At 39.8% G+C, this 17349-nt stretch overlaps 1 protein-coding gene across 1 annotated transcript in view; it reads right to left on the reverse strand.

The window, feature by feature from the left end:
* LOC145464047 (ATP-binding cassette sub-family C member 4-like) overlaps positions 1 to 7085 on the reverse strand; it is a 10134-nt gene extending 3049 nt beyond the window's left edge. Inside the window, exons 1-4 of the mRNA XM_081447864.1 lie at positions 6216 to 7085; positions 4801 to 5180; positions 3004 to 4349; positions 1611 to 2181 (exon numbers count right to left, since the gene is read on the reverse strand). Of these exons, the coding sequence (XP_081303990.1) occupies positions 1611 to 2181; positions 3004 to 4349; positions 4801 to 5180; positions 6216 to 6797 (2879 nt within the window). The 5' untranslated portion in view covers positions 6798 to 7085. The remainder of the gene's footprint in view (positions 1 to 1610; positions 2182 to 3003; positions 4350 to 4800; positions 5181 to 6215) is intronic.
* Between the last annotated feature and the right edge of the window lie 10264 nt (positions 7086 to 17349).

Consider the following 17349-nt stretch of genomic DNA (forward strand, 5'->3'; position numbering starts at 1 on the left):
ACACTCCGGGCATTCGAGAACACTCGAGAATTTCCCTCGCGTTCTCAAATGCCCTACGTGTTTTATCACAATGTAATACACGGTTTCGGCCTCTTCATTTGTTAAATAAAGCACTTTCGTGACGCGCTCTTTTGAATAAATTGTAATTCTCGATTGACGAGGGGAGGGGAGGGGAAGGTGCCTCACCTTGATCCGCTACTGAAGGAATTTGATATTGACTTGCAAAAACTGTACATCTTTACACAAAACATTACAGCGCGTACATAATGTTAATATTTTCTATTTTATGTCTCTGTAGTTGTTTTTTATGCATAATTTTGTTACTTAATTAACCTGACAATAACCAGGAGCCCATCTTTGGGAGCGTTCAACTACCCCATATTTCTCTCAGGGCGTTTTCACAGACCGGTCTATTTTAAGTTTGAATTTACCGAGAATTCAGACCCCCGCAGGAACCTCAGTGACCAATCGCAAGGACGGACTTAATTTCAACTGACGTTATCATTTCACCGGAAGAAGTGATGGGCTCCTGATATGAGGTAAGCCATTGTTTTCCTTACCGATGCGCGCTCATGTAGACCGCAACAGAACTATTTCGCGGGAAAAGAAACCTAAAAATAGACCGGTCTGTAAAAATGCCGCGACATAGGCTTAAGGTCCGGTAATACGGGCAACATTTTCCTTCAACTTGTCTCGCAACATTGTTGCATTGCAAGTTGAAACACATTGTTGCGCGTATTACCACGTATGTGACCAACTTGTCTCACAGTAAAATACAGTGTTGCAAGTCTGCAGAATTCTACACGTATAATTGCTTAATCGCGTGTAAATAAAGATGGCGCCTTCTTTAATATAATTTAGCATTTCGACGAATTTCCACTTCGACTTCTGGCGTCATTTTCTTCTTAATTTTCCGTGCCAGCGAAGTTCTCTCAGTATGAAGCTCAGTGTCGTTTCAGGCAGTTAGGCGAAAAGTTGTATTTTTGCGACAGTTCTTCCAAGCCTTTTGCCTTTTTTCTTGCTTGTTTTGAAGGGACAAACGAGGTGTCCTAAAGACTATGATAGCCCTTGAGGTCTTTGTAAAGGACAAAGTTATGACTTTCCGCGAGTTACTGGTCTACTTCGAATTCAAGCTCGCCTTCACCGTCCGCCTTGTTTTTTTTTATTTGCCGCGCTTCGCGACAGCCAATCACAAGCGTTGCATTCAAATTTGTTGCGAGACAAGTTGTAGCTTCAGTGGTAATACGAGCAGCAAAACTAAAATTTGTTGCAGAGAGTAGAACTCGAGTCTACTTTGTGCAACATGTTGCCCCAACTTGCAACACTGTATTTTGCTGCGAGACAAGTTGGTCTCAAACGTGGTAATACGCGCAACAATGTGTTTCAACTTGCAATGTAACAATGTTGCGAGACAAGTTGAAGCAAAATGTTGTTCGTATTACCGGACCTTTAGTATGGGAGTTGCACACTCCTAGTCATGGACTCCTGTAATAACTGACCCGCCTAGATTAGCCTAATGCTACCAGCGGATCAGTTTTACATCTGTATTAATTTTAAAATGCAATTGACATAAAGTGTGCGTTTGTAAAAGTGTGGAAGAGGATACTCACTTATAAAATTGATCGATGAAATCTCTTTCCCTTTTCCGTGTACGAATTGTGTCCAAGCCAGCCATGGTCTCTGCGAAGTGTGAGAAGACAGGACTGCGACAGATAGACTCCCATCTCTTCAGCTCACGGGAACTGCTCAGGTAATACCATGCTAAGTAGACGAATGTGAGGAAAATTGGAGCAAAAACGAGAAACAGCCAAAAATTCGTGAAGGACGGTAACAGTGCTGCCGTGAACACGAATAACAGCAATTGAGTTGCAGAAAGAAAAGTCCTGGGCAAAAGCTCGTCAATGGCACCAATGTCTTTGGAACATCGGTTCAATATTCGCCCGGCTGGGTTTGTGTCGAAAAATAATACCGGAGCTTGAAGGATGTGGGTAATCATTTTATCATGGAGAGTTTTGGAGGATCTGAGAGAAACATGTAAGAATGCCCAGGCACGGACGACAGCGAAAAGGAAGGCAGCGGATATTAGGATTGCGTACAGACGTAAGGTTGTCTCATTTTGTTGAAAAATCCATTGCATCTTGGACAGATAAGACAGCCAGACGTCTGGAGATACCATAACAACTGCACAGGAGAGAAATAAGACAAATAACAAGGGTAACTAGGGAAATAACACCTCAGTTGTTTGCACTTGTATATAGCATTACCAAATATTCTAGTGTAGTACTTATTTAGTGCTCACTATGTGTTCTGTGTTGTATTTGTGTACCGACCTAAATTTGTATTGATACATCTGTAGACCTGACTGTGTGCCTTTTAAACTCGCTAGTTATTTCAGGTAGCCAGACACCTAACTTTATTAATATTCAACCTTATAAAGATATTTCGGTCCAAGGGGAAATAAAGCTTGTTGTTGTTGTTGTTGTCTTGTTTTAATATTTCTTTCTTTCTTAGGGGTTTCAATAGACGTCCTTATGCAGGATCTCAGGTTGCACAAGTTTAAGTTCAAATTTATTCCTTCTCATATTATAATGTGCATAATTATAGCATCAGATGTCGGCCACAATCACATTGTCTAACTCGTTTAAAATCTACTGGAAAAGTCTGCCACTGTAAATCTTAGTTCATGCGTACGACGCCAATGAAAATGAAAACTAAAGGAAATAGACTGACGTGTGAACATCCCTCACGCAAATTTAAACGCAAGAAATAGAAAAAAATTCACTTTATGAACTTGCATTTGAGCTTGCGTTTGTATTTCACACGCGGAAACCGGGGCAACGAAAACGAAAATGCAACACAAGTTTGTCGTCCGCCATCTTGGAAAATACTTCGACTGCGCATGCGTATCTTGCTTTCCTCGCGTTTGCGTTCAGCGTGTGAACGTAGTTTGGAGTTACATTTGCATTGGCAATTCTGTTCGCGTCGCACGTGTGAACAACTCACCTTGAGTTGCCAGGAAGAGAATAACCAAAAGAATCATGGCGACGGGGTGCGCTCCAGCTCTGAAATAATCCCAATACAGTGCAGATGAAATTTTTCCAGTGGCCTTCTCTTCTTCTGCGATCTCCAAATGCTCATCAGAACCGCCACTAAATGGTTCGAAAAACGAATGTATTTTCACATTTTCATCTCCTGTTCTAGGAATTTTATTCTCCTTGTTACAAGGCTGTGATGAATCTATGATAGTGTGAAGAAGGTTTCTGTTATCTTGCAGTTCCTCAAAACTGCCTTTTCGTAATACAGCTCCTTTGTGGAGAACCACAACTTGGTCTGCTGCCTTCATATGCTTCTCTGCATATGTTACCAAGATTTTGATCTTCTCCTGCAGCAGTGTGCAAATACATTGGTCAAATATGTGTTCACTGACTTGAGCATCTACAGCGCTTAGTGGATCGTCCAATAGATACACATCTGCATCTGCGTACACTGCGCGTGCCAGATTAACACGAGCCCGCTGACCCCCACTCAACACGACACCACGTTCTCCAACCATTGATAGATCACCATTTGAAAATCTGTTTATATCTTCTATCAGCGCGCATGCCTCAATAACTTCAGAGTATCTTTTCTCGTCGTACGGCTCACCAAATAACACGTTTTCTCTCAGAGTACCAGAGAAAACCCAAGCCGTTTGGGAAACGTAAGCTATTGTTCCAGAGCAGACTATGTTACCGCTCGATTGGATTACCTCGCCTGCGATCGCCGCCAGAAGTGTCGACTTTCCACTGCCAACCTGACCTGTAATGACCGTCAGACTTTTCTCAGAAACCTCAAAACTGACTTCATGAAGGAGATGCTTGCCATCTCTACCGTTCAGCTTACACGTGAGATTAAAAACTGAGAAATCAGTCTTACTCTGAAATTCGTATTGCTTGACATCTTTATGCAGTCCATGTGTTATAGAACAAGGAGGAACGGCATCCATCGTTACAGGTTCTCTTACCGACACCTTTGGGTGCGCTTTTGGGCTTTTGAGAATATGCTCTTGGCCAAGAGATGTTTGGCTGTATTCCAATGGATCCAGAGGCATATTGTCTAAGAGAAGGAAGGTCTGAATCCTTTTAAGCGACACAAATATCTCAAAAACTGAGGCCAGAACGACAGATACTGATGAGCGAAGAACACTCATAAATGCTAGTACCGTGAAGGTTGTTGGAGGCGAGATAGCATGGCCGGTGAGAATGAGGGCAAAAATTGCGAAGAAGGTTGCTGTGGGACCAGAGATGAATGAGAAACACTCTATGATCGATAACAAGACGCTCTTTTTAAGAATAATCCAAACTTCACTCCTATAAGGAAAAACAAAAAGTAGTGTAATATTACATTGGCTACATCAGTTAGACCGCAGTTGGCTGATGGGCAAGTGTACCAAACGCTTTTTAATAATAACTAACTGATCAGGAAAAATAAATTTTTTCGAAAAATTTGCCGTTGAGCACTTCTGTTTAATTGCACGGCCATCAAACAGCGCATTAAACCAAACAACTAACTACATCTTTAGACCAAATGAATAGGGAAAGTAATAAAAAATAATCACAATACCAAATAACAGTAAATTTTGAATTCAACGTATTTCACGATGCCTTCATGAACTGCTTAAAAGCTCACAGATCCCGCTCCATCCCCCTTATCAGTCTTGAAGCCTCGTGTTGAGGTTAGACGGTCAACGTTGCCAATAAAAAGAGGGCGAGGAGGAGGGGTGGGTGTGTAGTCATGTCATATCTCTTCTCTGCCTCTTACCTTCTCACTTCTTGCACTTTTTCTCTGTAGTTCTTCTCCCACGCGTGCGCTTTAACAGCACGGATCCCAGACACAAGCTCGTTCATGAGTGAAATACGTCGGTCCGTTTCCTCAGCGGTCTGTAGACGCAACTGAGCACAAAGGCCTGAGATAACCATGATGCAAGGGATCACCGTCAGTAGAAACAAAATGCCCATTATTGTCTGCCAACCGATGAAGTACAACAGCAAGATTACAACAGTTACAAACTCGAAAACTGGCAATAACGCGGTACATATCCATCTGGGGGCCAGTTCCATTCTCTGAACGTCATTTGATATCAGGTCAATAACATTCCCTTTTGTTGTTTCCAGAAGGCGTTGTTGACTGATCAGGGGAATCTGAAGACAAATTAAAACCGTCATCATGAATATGAGATCAGAAAGAGAATTTTTGGTTCATATCTTTCGGTTTACATTTTTGTTTTGGATGGTGGCAAATTTTATAAGCAAGTTTAATTTTTCTATGAGATAAATGAACGTAAGATAGTTCTGAGTATCAAGGGCTATGGTTTATTGTAGCAGCAACCTTCAAGATGCATTTTCTTTCCATAGTTCAGGCCAACGAAATTTAGCTCTCAACCGTACCTATTAATAACCAAAGGCGATCTTTATGCCAAACTCAATAAGCAATTTAAATAGCTTGCTAGATTCTCTGAAACTGAATTCCCTTAACCTTTCATTGCACGCGTACGTGAGGATATTTTACAACAAAAGTATGTTTACGTATACAAAAGTATTCCAGGATTGTAAAGTGGTGAATTCTTTAGCAGTGCTAATAAAAGTCAGTTGGTATAAGTATATGTTTATCTTTTTTTTAAAAAAAGAACATTAACTACAGTCAAAGAGGTCAAGCCTGTAGAAAAACTCTTCCATTCCAAATCCGGGAAGCTATATAAGCGCATGTCCCATGCACTCTATCATATATCCATGTACCTCTCCAAGGCCACGTTCACACTTGATGCCCGAACTTAGTACTTGAATACGATTCTCTCTGGGTAATAATGTGAACACACCTTTTTTCCAAGTACTCACACCCGTATTCGGGCGCAGTGCCCGTGGCCGAGTACAGGGTACTTGTGTATTTGGAATACCCGATGTCTGAACGCAACACTATTTTATGCCGGGCTAAGACCAACCTCGTTTCCGGGGACCGTTCCCAGTGACCTCGTTCTCAGACCGACTCTCTTCTCTCGCTCCAGGGGGGCGCGAAGATGAGAGACCCTGGGAACGAGGTTGGACTCAGGCACCAATGCTAGGGCACCAAGTTTGAACACAGCCTGTCTCGTAACAAGAATAAAGAAAGTTCCTGTAAAACTCTGTTAGAGAACGCCACACCTGAATAACGTGGCTCCAGTTGTATTACTCATTTATTACCTTGAGATAAACAATTCCCTTAATAGCACTGCTGAGTCGCATACCAAGCAGGTCACAGCTATAAGCAGAGTAATGAGTACACGCTGATGTCAATCCACTGAGTGTTAGGAAGACGCAGCACACGTATGCTAGGGAGGGGCTCTTCTCAGCGGAGCCTAACAAGTGAAGAAGGAAACCTAGCACAAGTGGCTGTGAAACACGGAACATGGATTCCAGGAGCCAAAAACACATAGGCAAACAGATGTCGTGGAAGGATACTGTTTTTAAAACGCATTTCCAAAGTTTGGGTTGTCTTCCCTCAGTCATGTTGCATTCTTGTACATGGTTGTTCCATTCCTTCTGAAGTCGCCCTGTTAGGTCACGTGTCCTGTCTTGCTCGTGAAGCGGCAGGAAATCCGATTGCTTCAAAGGTCGCTTGCTTCCAATTTTAAAGACACTATTCATCCACCAGAAGGAAAGAAGAGAGAGCAAACTGGCCGAAGTTGTAGGATGAGAGGATTCTGTTTCATCCTCTTCGTCGGCAGTCGTTATCTTCTCGTAACTCTGGTTTGACATCCTGTTCGAAAAATCATCGCAATCCATTACTCATATATATATAGTTCGAATAACTTATTTTGTCGCCTCTCATCATTTCACCTTTAAAAAACAAAATCTTGTGCCACACTGATGAAAATGATTTCCAAGGAATTTTCAAAGGTGCGCATAGAATTGTATGGATTATCCGAGTTGTTAACAAAATGACAATCTAATTTTTGTTAACGTTTATGAAACAAAATTGTGATTTAAGCAAACCAAACCAGCACTCTTCTTAAGATGAACGACGATTTGATTTTGAATTCTACGGTACAATTTTCAAAGTCGGCTACGGTGAACCTGGAAAATTGTTTACGACGATCTTGGAACGTTAGAGGACCTCTTAGAGTCACGGTATTCAAGAAAATGACTGTCATTTCTGGATGAGTTTTACGGATATTTTGTATTTTGAGCGATCGTAGAAAAATGTTATGTCCTCGAGGGGAGTTGTACGAAGCGTCTCGTTCCTTATTAAGGGTGAACTACGGAGAGTGAATTTCCAGAGACAGAAAGAAGCCTATTATTTAGCTCGGCTTATTAACCCAGCAGGAGGTCTGTATGGGAGAATCTTGACCGAGGTCGTGAGTGCAGACCGAACGCACTGAGGTCTGTACTCACAACCGAGGTCAAGATTCTCCCATACAGACCGACTAAGCTCGGTTAATAAGATGTTTATTATATGGCTACAAGAAAAAAAATAATTCGTTTAATGTAGCTGGTTTGTACTAACAGACATTTTCCTTGTGAACGGCGATGAGCTGAATTTAATTCTGCCAAAGTTTGCTCGTCCTCTTTACTTTTTTTTCCCATCAGGCTTTTTGGCACTTCCATAAATAGATATTGTTGAAAGAAAACAATCAATATTTTTGCATTTTAGTTTGCACCTTTCTCACTGCAAAACATTACCAGTCTAAATGCCGGTCTAGATGGGGAAAATCTAGACCGCTTTCAATTTCGATTTCAGCCAATCAATTCGTGAATTCGGTACCCAGTACCCAGTACCTAGTCCTTGTGAGGCACAGCTATATAAAAAAAGGCATACGAGGAAACGCAAATTATCCCTGGTGTACTGACTCGAAAATTTGTATTAACAAAAGACCTTTTATCCCGGTGGACCTTCTAGTGTCAATCTTTGCCTCACATGCCCCGACACGGGCTGGATCTCTAAATGTTCAACTGATTTGAATTGGGCGTGGAATTGAATTTTGTGATTGCTGACCGTGACCGAAAAAAAAAAAACTCGTGGAAAAAAATAAAATGTAGATACTGATGTGTCGTTGGTATATCTAGTTCTTAAAATTAGAGTGGTTTTACTTAACCCGTGAAATAGATAGTGGAATTGTACACACCACAACTTTGTATTAGTTAATTCCTACTATCCCCTTATAGTTAGTAATTCTTTTGTTTTCTAGTCTTTGTTTTTGTATACCATGCACTAATACTAATTAGCAGAATATATTACACACTGACAAGTAGTTTCTGTTTCACGGGTTAAGTAAAACCACTCTAATACTAGAGTGTTATAAATATCATGGAAGGTCATGGAACAGTAATGGATGGCCTACGCTTCTTAATTTGTAGGATTTCAGAATAATACTACTCAGTGCTTTTTCTTAGGCAAGGATATTCTTCTAGAAAACTTTTAGGTATATCAGTAATATTGCTTACCTTCCGAAAACATATATAGCTCGGCGTCTAACACACAAATAGTCTTTAGTTTGCGGTCTGTAGCATAATTAAGGCAAGTTTCTTGTTGTCGTTTTTTTAAATAAGTACTCTCTTGTGAAAATTCGACCGATTATACAGGCTTGTTCAACTGGGCGGTCATAAGAACCCCGTGGAACGAAGTAGAATTTGTAGGCAGGAATCATAGGCTGCTGTTGTGGGTTAATAAAAAGACAATGACAATACGATTTTTTGGCACCACGCCGTTAGGTTGAATCCAATATAATGAAGCGTTATTGGCAATTTTATGCAAAGAAACGCAATACTGCAGGGAAGAACCTTAAGATATTTTTTACCTGGTTTATTGTCCTCTTCCTTATTTTCCAATCTCGGAACAAAGTTCGAACTCGAACATTAACAAGCATATGCCGAGAGAATTTTGTTGGGCTGCCGATTACCCAAAATTATCAGCTCCTCAGTTGGACAGGACATGGCGAAGATAACAAAAACAAATCAATGAATCTTTCTTCCACTCGCTTTTTCAGCCTTTTAGCTAGTTTGTGTGAGACACTGAATCTCTTTGGCTCCCAATAAAAGGCGATAATGATTTTGCTTTACTCGTTAGTCAGAAAATTAGATCAGAAAGAAAGGTGTGATAGCAAATCAAATATAAAACAACGCTTACCTTCTCTTCTGCCTCAATGTCGTCCCTGAGATTTTGCTTTGCATGTAACTCGTAAGTTTTTAATGCCAGAACTCCGTCGGGGCATGGACTATGCACGTTTTCAGTGAAAAAACGAAACTCTGGTGAGAATATGAAAGCGAAAAATACCCGAGGTTTGGACCAGAGGTAAGCGCGCCTGTGCAAAGTTTTAGAGCTATTTTTGTATGACGTTTAAAAACTGTTTTCACGGCTGATTGTTGCTTTGTCTTGTATACCCACTAGCAATTGAAAGGACCAAAGCAAGCTTGGCGCATTTTCTCGCTAAAAATATCCCTAATATAGAGCCGGACTTGGTACATTGACCTATCAGAATGTTGAGAAGCCGGAGTGACATCAAAAAGAATGGCTGCCCAGTACAAGTCTCAGTCGCTATGCGATGTGTGTTCGCTATGCCGACCAAAAGTCGTGCGCATCCCTAAACCAATATACAGCTCACTTGAAGTTCGCTTTTTATTTTTATTTTCTCTCAGAGCTCACATGTAATAGCAAAGTCATACAAATCTGTTTTTCCATTATTTACGCAATGTACTAGAAATAAAACTTACAAAACCAAACTTTATCTCTCCTCAGTTTTTGAAGTGCCTTCATTGATGTATTCAGTTTCTTATCTTAACAATGTTTAACTCTTATGTCATCCAGTTCACAGCTATTCAAATTCCGACAATTCCATTCATCTTGACAATAAAAACGGTATACGCCACTATATATGAGATATCATGTTATTGGTTTACCTGAAGGTAAAATGAAGGTAAAGAAAAACGTTGTTTCAACGGCGCCTACACTCATGATTTCTTGGGTGGGTACGAAATCATTGAAGATGTACTTGTTGTGCTCAGAAATACAGAACATTGCTCTGTTCTCTACATTTGCTAATATCTATATTGGGCTAAATAGCTTGAACGATAAGCCAAAAAAAAAAAAGCATCAAAGACCATGAAAGGAAAAATTCGATAGAAATAATACTCATAATTCAGTTTTGTTGTTTCTGTTTCATGACATTTCTAGTATGGCATCGTTTTACAAACCAGTTATCTTGTCAGATAAATCCACTTATGTTTTAACAGAGTGACTTACAACAAACTGGTCAGTAATAATTAAGACTCGAGGAAATCTAAAAATAAACTGAGGGTCCTCACCTTTCCACAAAAAAATTCTCAGGGAAATTTCGGAACGGGAGCGAACGGTCTAATAATTTACTAAGAAAGTTTCAAGAAAATATCGAATTCCCAAAGTGCGAAACATTCAACCAAAAAGTTTTGAAACAATGGAACAGAAATGTTCCGGGAAGAAATTTTCAAATATTTGGGCATTTCGTTAAGTGGTTGTCCTCAGCTTTCTCGGGAATTTCATTTTCCATACCAGTCCGGTACAGTCAACCAGTTATAATCGGCAAAATGTCCAGAAATCAAAAACGGAAATTCTTCTCGAATGGAGAGTGTCCCAACCCTCTACTAAATTCCCTTTTGGATGGGTAATCTCATTAAAATTCAGGATGTAACGGACAGAGTCCATGCCCAAAACACTGGCTTACAACTTTAAACGTTAACTGACTGAGCTTAGTAGGAATAAAGCGTTGTTAATTTATACCGTCGTCAGCCTTAACCTTCCTTTGCTTGCAACAGTAGAAAGACGTCAACTCTTAATTAAGAAGGAAAAATTGAAACTCTGCTACTTCAACTTCCCAGCAGCTAGGCAAATAACCAAGCAAGCAAATGTTTGTAAGTGGCGACACTGAGCGCCAACTACGTGGCAAACGGAATTATTTCTTTTCTTTTTTTGACCCAAAATAATGACTTTTCTCAGTTGTTTTCTTTGACAAAGATTTTACACTGTTAACGTTCTTGTATTAGTTACAAACTCAAAATCTTTGAGCACACGATTGCCACGTCGATGCTCGTTTTGAAACCGCCTCTGATTAAAAAGAGCTTCTCGAAAAAGAAATTTTTTAAGTATCAAATTGTAGCTGTATTTACGTACCTCTTGCCTATGTTGATAGCTTTTCTTGAATGAGGAATGAAAAAATTGAAGTCAAATGATCGCCACTTCTCATCGTTGAAAATTTACCTTTACATTCGCGGAACATTTCGTGTCAGAGGCACTCGGACTTTTCACAGACGTTGCTCCATGAGAGGAAGGTGGGAAAAACTTGTTCAAATTTGCATAACTGAAGTGCCAGAACAAAAGACCTCGTCAATTCGCATATGCATGTGGCTATTTGTATTTGGATGAAAGTAATGTTTGAAGTTTAGTAATCAATACCTCAAATTTCCTCACAAATTTCGCTATGATTGAGCAGCGCTGAAGCCTTAATTAGAGCATTATCATAGGGCCTCTATAGATATTGTCTGAAGGAGTTGTATTAAATGAAATGGGTTATATTTTTATAACACCCTGACTTTTTCTTCTCCCAATTTGAGCTCTAAATTTAGCCATTTTTTTGCCGCTGAAATGGGTAAAATAAGCCGAAAATTAAAAAATCTTGACAATATTATGTTTGCAGCCAAATTGTTCTTGTAACCATTCAAACTAGGAACGTCTGGTTTCGGATAACGTTAAAGCTGCATGTTTGAATATATGACTGTATTTTAGTTCATTTTTGGGTAATTCTTAAATCATGTGTTGCAAAGGCTTCTTGAAAACTGATGCGATAGTAGTCAAACCATCATGTCACCGAAGAGAAAAATCCGATTGAAATTAGAATATATATATACTTTATAAATAGTTACGCTGGACCTACATTCTGACAAACTTTCAAGGTTTTTAATTTAAGTTTTCATTTTGTACCCCCTATGGCGATATTTAGATACAGCTGCAGGGATCTTAAACACAACAGCGATTATTTTCTGATCTCTCAGAATATATAAGATGGTTAGAAATCAAATCATTTATAACACACGAGAATTACATTAGCTACTGCAAGCGAAATTGTAACATAGATCTGAGTTACTTTAAATGTCTTTCTACTATATAAGCCCATCCAGCAGCTCTTGAAGCCGGAATTCTTGCTCATTAATTAAACTGTCACTATGCCCGGAGGAGAACTCTCATATGAAAAGGTGGGAGACGCTCGTCGGAAAATTTGAATTTCGTAACTTGCAAAAAAATAAAGACGAAAAAATTTAATTTCGGACAAACAGTCCGAAATTTTTAAGCGTCCGAAATATTTACCCCTCAGTAGAAAACTTTGAAGTAGCTCCAAAGCGCTTAGTTTCCTTTATACCGAGATTTATGGAGCGAACTCTAGTTGAGTCGACACGACTTGACATACGTAACGGCTTGATAGAATTTGTTTTATTTTCCGCCATCGGTGTGTTCGTAAAACCTTGAGGGCGCAGTGAAACTTAAGATCTTTTGATGTTGTCCAGACTAAATTGTGTTCAGCCGTAACCTTACTTTAGCTGTGTTTCAACTAAGCGTCCAAAATTATTGTCCAAAATTTGTCCAAAATGAGGTAAAAAGTGTCGGAAAAATAAACGTCCGGAATTTCAACTTCCGAACTTTTTAGCAAGTAATATAAACCCTTAAAAGAGACCAATCTGAGCGCGGCTCGAACTTTATTGAACTCCTAAAGATACCACTTAAAATGCAATACGCTCGATTACCAGGTGCTCGCTGTTCAAGAAGGGAACCTACACTAGCTAAGATCGGACTCGTAAGATCGGCGGAAGACTGAAAAAAGAACGTTTTAATTTTTATTATTATTTCTTCGAGTGCACACTAAAAGATGCTTTGACAGGGGTGAGCAAAAAATAGTGGCTTTTCGTCATGATCACCCTGAGTGAATCCAGAATCCTTGATTTATACCTCTAACACCCCCGACCTTTTCATATGGGATCCTCCCCCCCCCCCCCCGCCCGAGAAACTATGTAGCCAAAACTGTCTCACTGATTCCAGTATTAGTGTCATTACGCGAGTTCCCATGATAGTCGAGGCTAAAAGAATATCAAAGTAAAATTAAGAATTAAAAAAAAATAAAACGTTTCGCTCTCTGTGGTTATTTTTGTAGCGAATATCTCCGTAACACACAGTTCACTGCAGAAACCTTCACATCGATCTCTTAAAGACTGTTCCAAGCTACGCGATGCAATTGTGGCTCGGGGGTTATTATCTCCATGCTTTCGCGATCAAAATCAGTACCTTCTTGAATGAAAATACTTAGCAATGGCACTTGTAGAATCGTAGACGCCCTCTCACTGGGTCCTTGGAAACCCACTATATTCACTCTTAGTGAAACTTCATGAGGCTTGTAATATACCCACTATGACTGAGGGGACTCTAAAAGGTAGCAAGATCCTAATTTGTGGGCTTGGATTGAATATTTCTTCACCTCTAAGAGGCCAATTCTGAAACAACACTTTAACTGACGCTTTCCTAATTTGTAATGGCGATAAAGAACATTGCTTCGAATACCCTCTACCTGTAAAAGGTGACTGCCAAAGTTCTCGTGTCATATTTTGTTTTTTTTGCTCAATACCCTTAAAGGTATCGCGAAAGCTCACGCTGTGGACGGTTTGAGGCTAAACACCATACGAGGCACCAAAAACGCTTTTTTTAACTCCTAAAAGATACAATGAGCACCCCCGTCCTTTTTTTAAGGAAGTCCCCCCTGGGGCTACTATGGTACTTCAATACCCAAAGCCCTCTATTCCCAGATATAAAATGCTATAAACACTGTTAATAAATGATCTTTCTGTGGCCTCTATGGTAAACTGATTACTTTGATAATTGGGCTTTTGGGAAAATAAAGATAAACTCATGTTTTGCTGTTGCTGTTGTTGTTGTTGTTGTTGTTGTTGTTGTTGAATAATACTTTTGTAGGTTAGAAAAACACCAAAGAGGGCAAAGATAAACCAAAATATAGAAGGATTGTTACTTTTGAGGACAATGAGGAGGTGTACGAACCATAAACGGTTTTTTTGCTGTGGAAGTTAAATAAGGAGTTCTGCGTCATTGTTGGAAGATATTCTTCGTTACGTTGCTGTCTTTAAAAATATGCTCAGCCCTCTGTAAAACTGACCCTTTATAGCGTTTCTTCCCCTTTCTCCATTTCCCCTCCTCTAGCTCTTTTGACACATTTCCCGCTGCATCAAATTATACAGCGGAATCCCGTTGATCCGGTCACCAGCGGGCCATGAAAATCTGGCCGTATTAACGGGGTTTGTCGTATTAAAGGGGTTCTTAAAATAAGAATATGACTAATCGAGCTTTAGTTCGTTATAGCGGCCACTTTATTCTGGCCCGAGGTGGCCGTATTAACGGGGTGGTCGTAAAACGGGGTTCCACTGACTGTCTACTCAGAATTTGTGAGTAAAATTACATAGACCAACTTGTTCACACAAATGCTAAGCGTTATACAGTGTGTTAATAGGGACTTTAAGATACGCTACGGCGAGGTGCTATTACGGCTACTTTGGCCGTGAGGGACTAGGCTGACATCAGTGTTTTACCCGCCAAACTCGAATGATTAAGATTTGCTGTACGGCAATGGTATGTGCAGTCTCTACGTGTCTTTACAAAAATGACTACTTTTAAGGAAACCAGAGATTATTCTCCTTTCATACGAAATAGGCTTACTTAATGACAATGATTTCCTTCTCCTGTATCCGTCTTACATCTCCCAGAATTCAGATTTGCCTTTTAGAACTTGATAGAACCGCCTGTAATTCCAATTACAAAACAAAATATAAACTCTGATATAAAAAAGCTCGATTTCAACACGGACAGGTTGTTCGTACAACGATTACGTGATAAGCCTGAAAATACAAAACTTTCCATTATAATTAATGAAATACATTTTGAACAGTAATAAACAATTATAGCTCAGATTAGTACATACGAAGCTTTCTTATCTACGGCTGTTCGGCCCGATATTAATATGACCCTTGATCATCTCGCAGTAGGTGTTAAAATCGTTCAAATTTTCTGTACAAATGACAAAGAAACAATGATATTAAAACTGATTTTTATGATTGAGAACTTTATCTTCAAACTAGACTGTTGAAACAGTGAAAAAAGTGTTAAAATGAGAAGTAAACGGCCGGCTTATAGTCACGTAGTGAAGAGTACGAGACACCAGGCACTTTCCCGTAGTAGAAAGCAAGGCTACGACGAGAAAGCCGTACTGGTACAGGCGTCATGACATCACCGGAAGCGATCTTCTTATTTATCTTATTTAAAATTCCCTAATAACTGGGTAATACGGACAAAGCGTTTGTTTGAAGCGTTTGTTAAGTCAGTTTCAAGGGGAGTGCACACTGGAGAAGATGGCGAAGAGCTCTCTCCTCCGCAGTGGCCTCTTTCGTGCTGCCTTGACCGTAGGCTGGTAGTTCGGAGGCTGGGGGCGAGGAAAAAACCGGAAGCGCGCTAGGAATGCCGCCCTTTCCCTCTTTCCATCGTCTGCCGCGCGCCTTCTCCTCCCAATGTTCAATTTCCCATAGGGACCTTCAGCGGAGGAGAGAGGGCGAAGAGCGATTTGATCCTCTTCAGATTCAATTGAGGCGAAGCAACGTGTCACAAACTTTCGTGTATCGAACAAGTAGTTTCTATACGGTTTTCGACAGTTTCAAGTCAATTTTCGTCTTTTTGATTAGCCCATTTCAGAGTTACTTTTTTTCTTTTGCGTGACAATGTAATCCAACATGGATGCGAAGCAATTTCCGGCTAAAACTACAAAAAGGCCCAAGTTATTTGGCTCTTTCACGTCTGACGAGTCAAAATTCACAATGACATATTGCCCTTAAGGGTTCTGATTTCGTAACATAATAAGCAGGACCGAGTTAGAGGTTGGTACAGTAAGTCTCTTTTGTCATTAATTTACTTGTACGATCTTTCGTTGTAGGGTTTGGCTATAATAACTTGTAATGTTATCCTGCTGTGTGCATGTAGACTACGAGTAATTCCTCTTTCGCTTAGTCCGTTGTACGTGACACGAAAGAAAACTGCGAGAAAAAAATGGCCTCGCCCGCGAAATACTGGGGACGAGAGGCGCGCAAAACTCTTTTCGCGCGCATCTCCGTTCCAAGGATTTCGCGCGGCCATCTTTTCTCGCTGTTTATTTGTGGTCTCGCTCGACAGACTAAGCGAAAGAAGGACTGTTCGTAGTCTACTACAGTGCAAGCAAGATTGGAGTGTGTGTAATGACAAGAATAGTGCTTATCTGTCGAAAATATGTCAAAAAGGTTTGCTGTTTACTTAAAGAATCTGTTTACCTCCATCCAGGCTATGTATTTGCAGGTTTTTTTTTTTTTTAACTGTTAAATGGCTGAGACTTTGGTTGAAAATTCCGCTGAGGAGAAAGTGTAATTACTTAAAGCTTTTTCCAAAAATAAAACCGTATTCAAAAAAACTGGTTCCTTAACGGAAGAACTAAAATCAGAAATATGCGCCCTGCGTGGGCATTACGTTCTAAAGCTCTGGATGAATATTTTTTTTACTTTAAAACTATTTTTATGAATAACCAAACATGACTGATTCACTGAGACAAGAGAATTCCTTCGAAGAGAACCCTCAGGCGAAAGCCGGATTTTTGTTAAAAACCAACAACAACAAAACAACGTATTAACGAATTTTTTTACGGACAACATACATACAACCTTTATTTATACACGATAAAAGCATTGTTCAAAGCATCATGTTGGTCGGTATCGCACTGGTCAGCCCGTATCTCGTTGCTTTCAACGACAGAACGGGTGTTGATACCAATTCATTATTATCATCGGTTAATTATCTTCTATTGTCCTCTTCACCACACTTGTTTCTCATCTGTCCAACAGAGCAACTCTCCAACAGCTATTTTTTTGATTTAAAACTGTAATTCAGTAATTTGCAAAAGGTTATTAGTAAATTCGACCAACGTCTCCTTATTCTACAACGAATACGTTTAATTTGTGGCGTGTTACATGAGAAATATGTCGTTGATTATAACCGTTAAATCAGTACTAAACCATTTTCGAACTCCGATACGAAACAAAACAAATGAAATTTAAAGTCCAGCTATCATTTCTCCTCTCTGTTCTTTATCTAAATGAAAATAAAAATCAACATTTAAACAGAAAGTACTTTTTTGCTGGCCGTCGTTATTACACCGCTTGATTATGTGAGCTCCCTGACAGAGGCCATTGTTTCAAGACAAATACAGGAAGGTAAAAAGGCTATTAATCTATAGCAGGATGA

This window comes from Orbicella franksi, chromosome 12 (genome assembly GCF_964199315.1).
Source record: "Orbicella franksi chromosome 12, jaOrbFran1.1, whole genome shotgun sequence".
Classification (NCBI taxonomy): domain Eukaryota; kingdom Metazoa; phylum Cnidaria; class Anthozoa; order Scleractinia; family Merulinidae; genus Orbicella; species Orbicella franksi.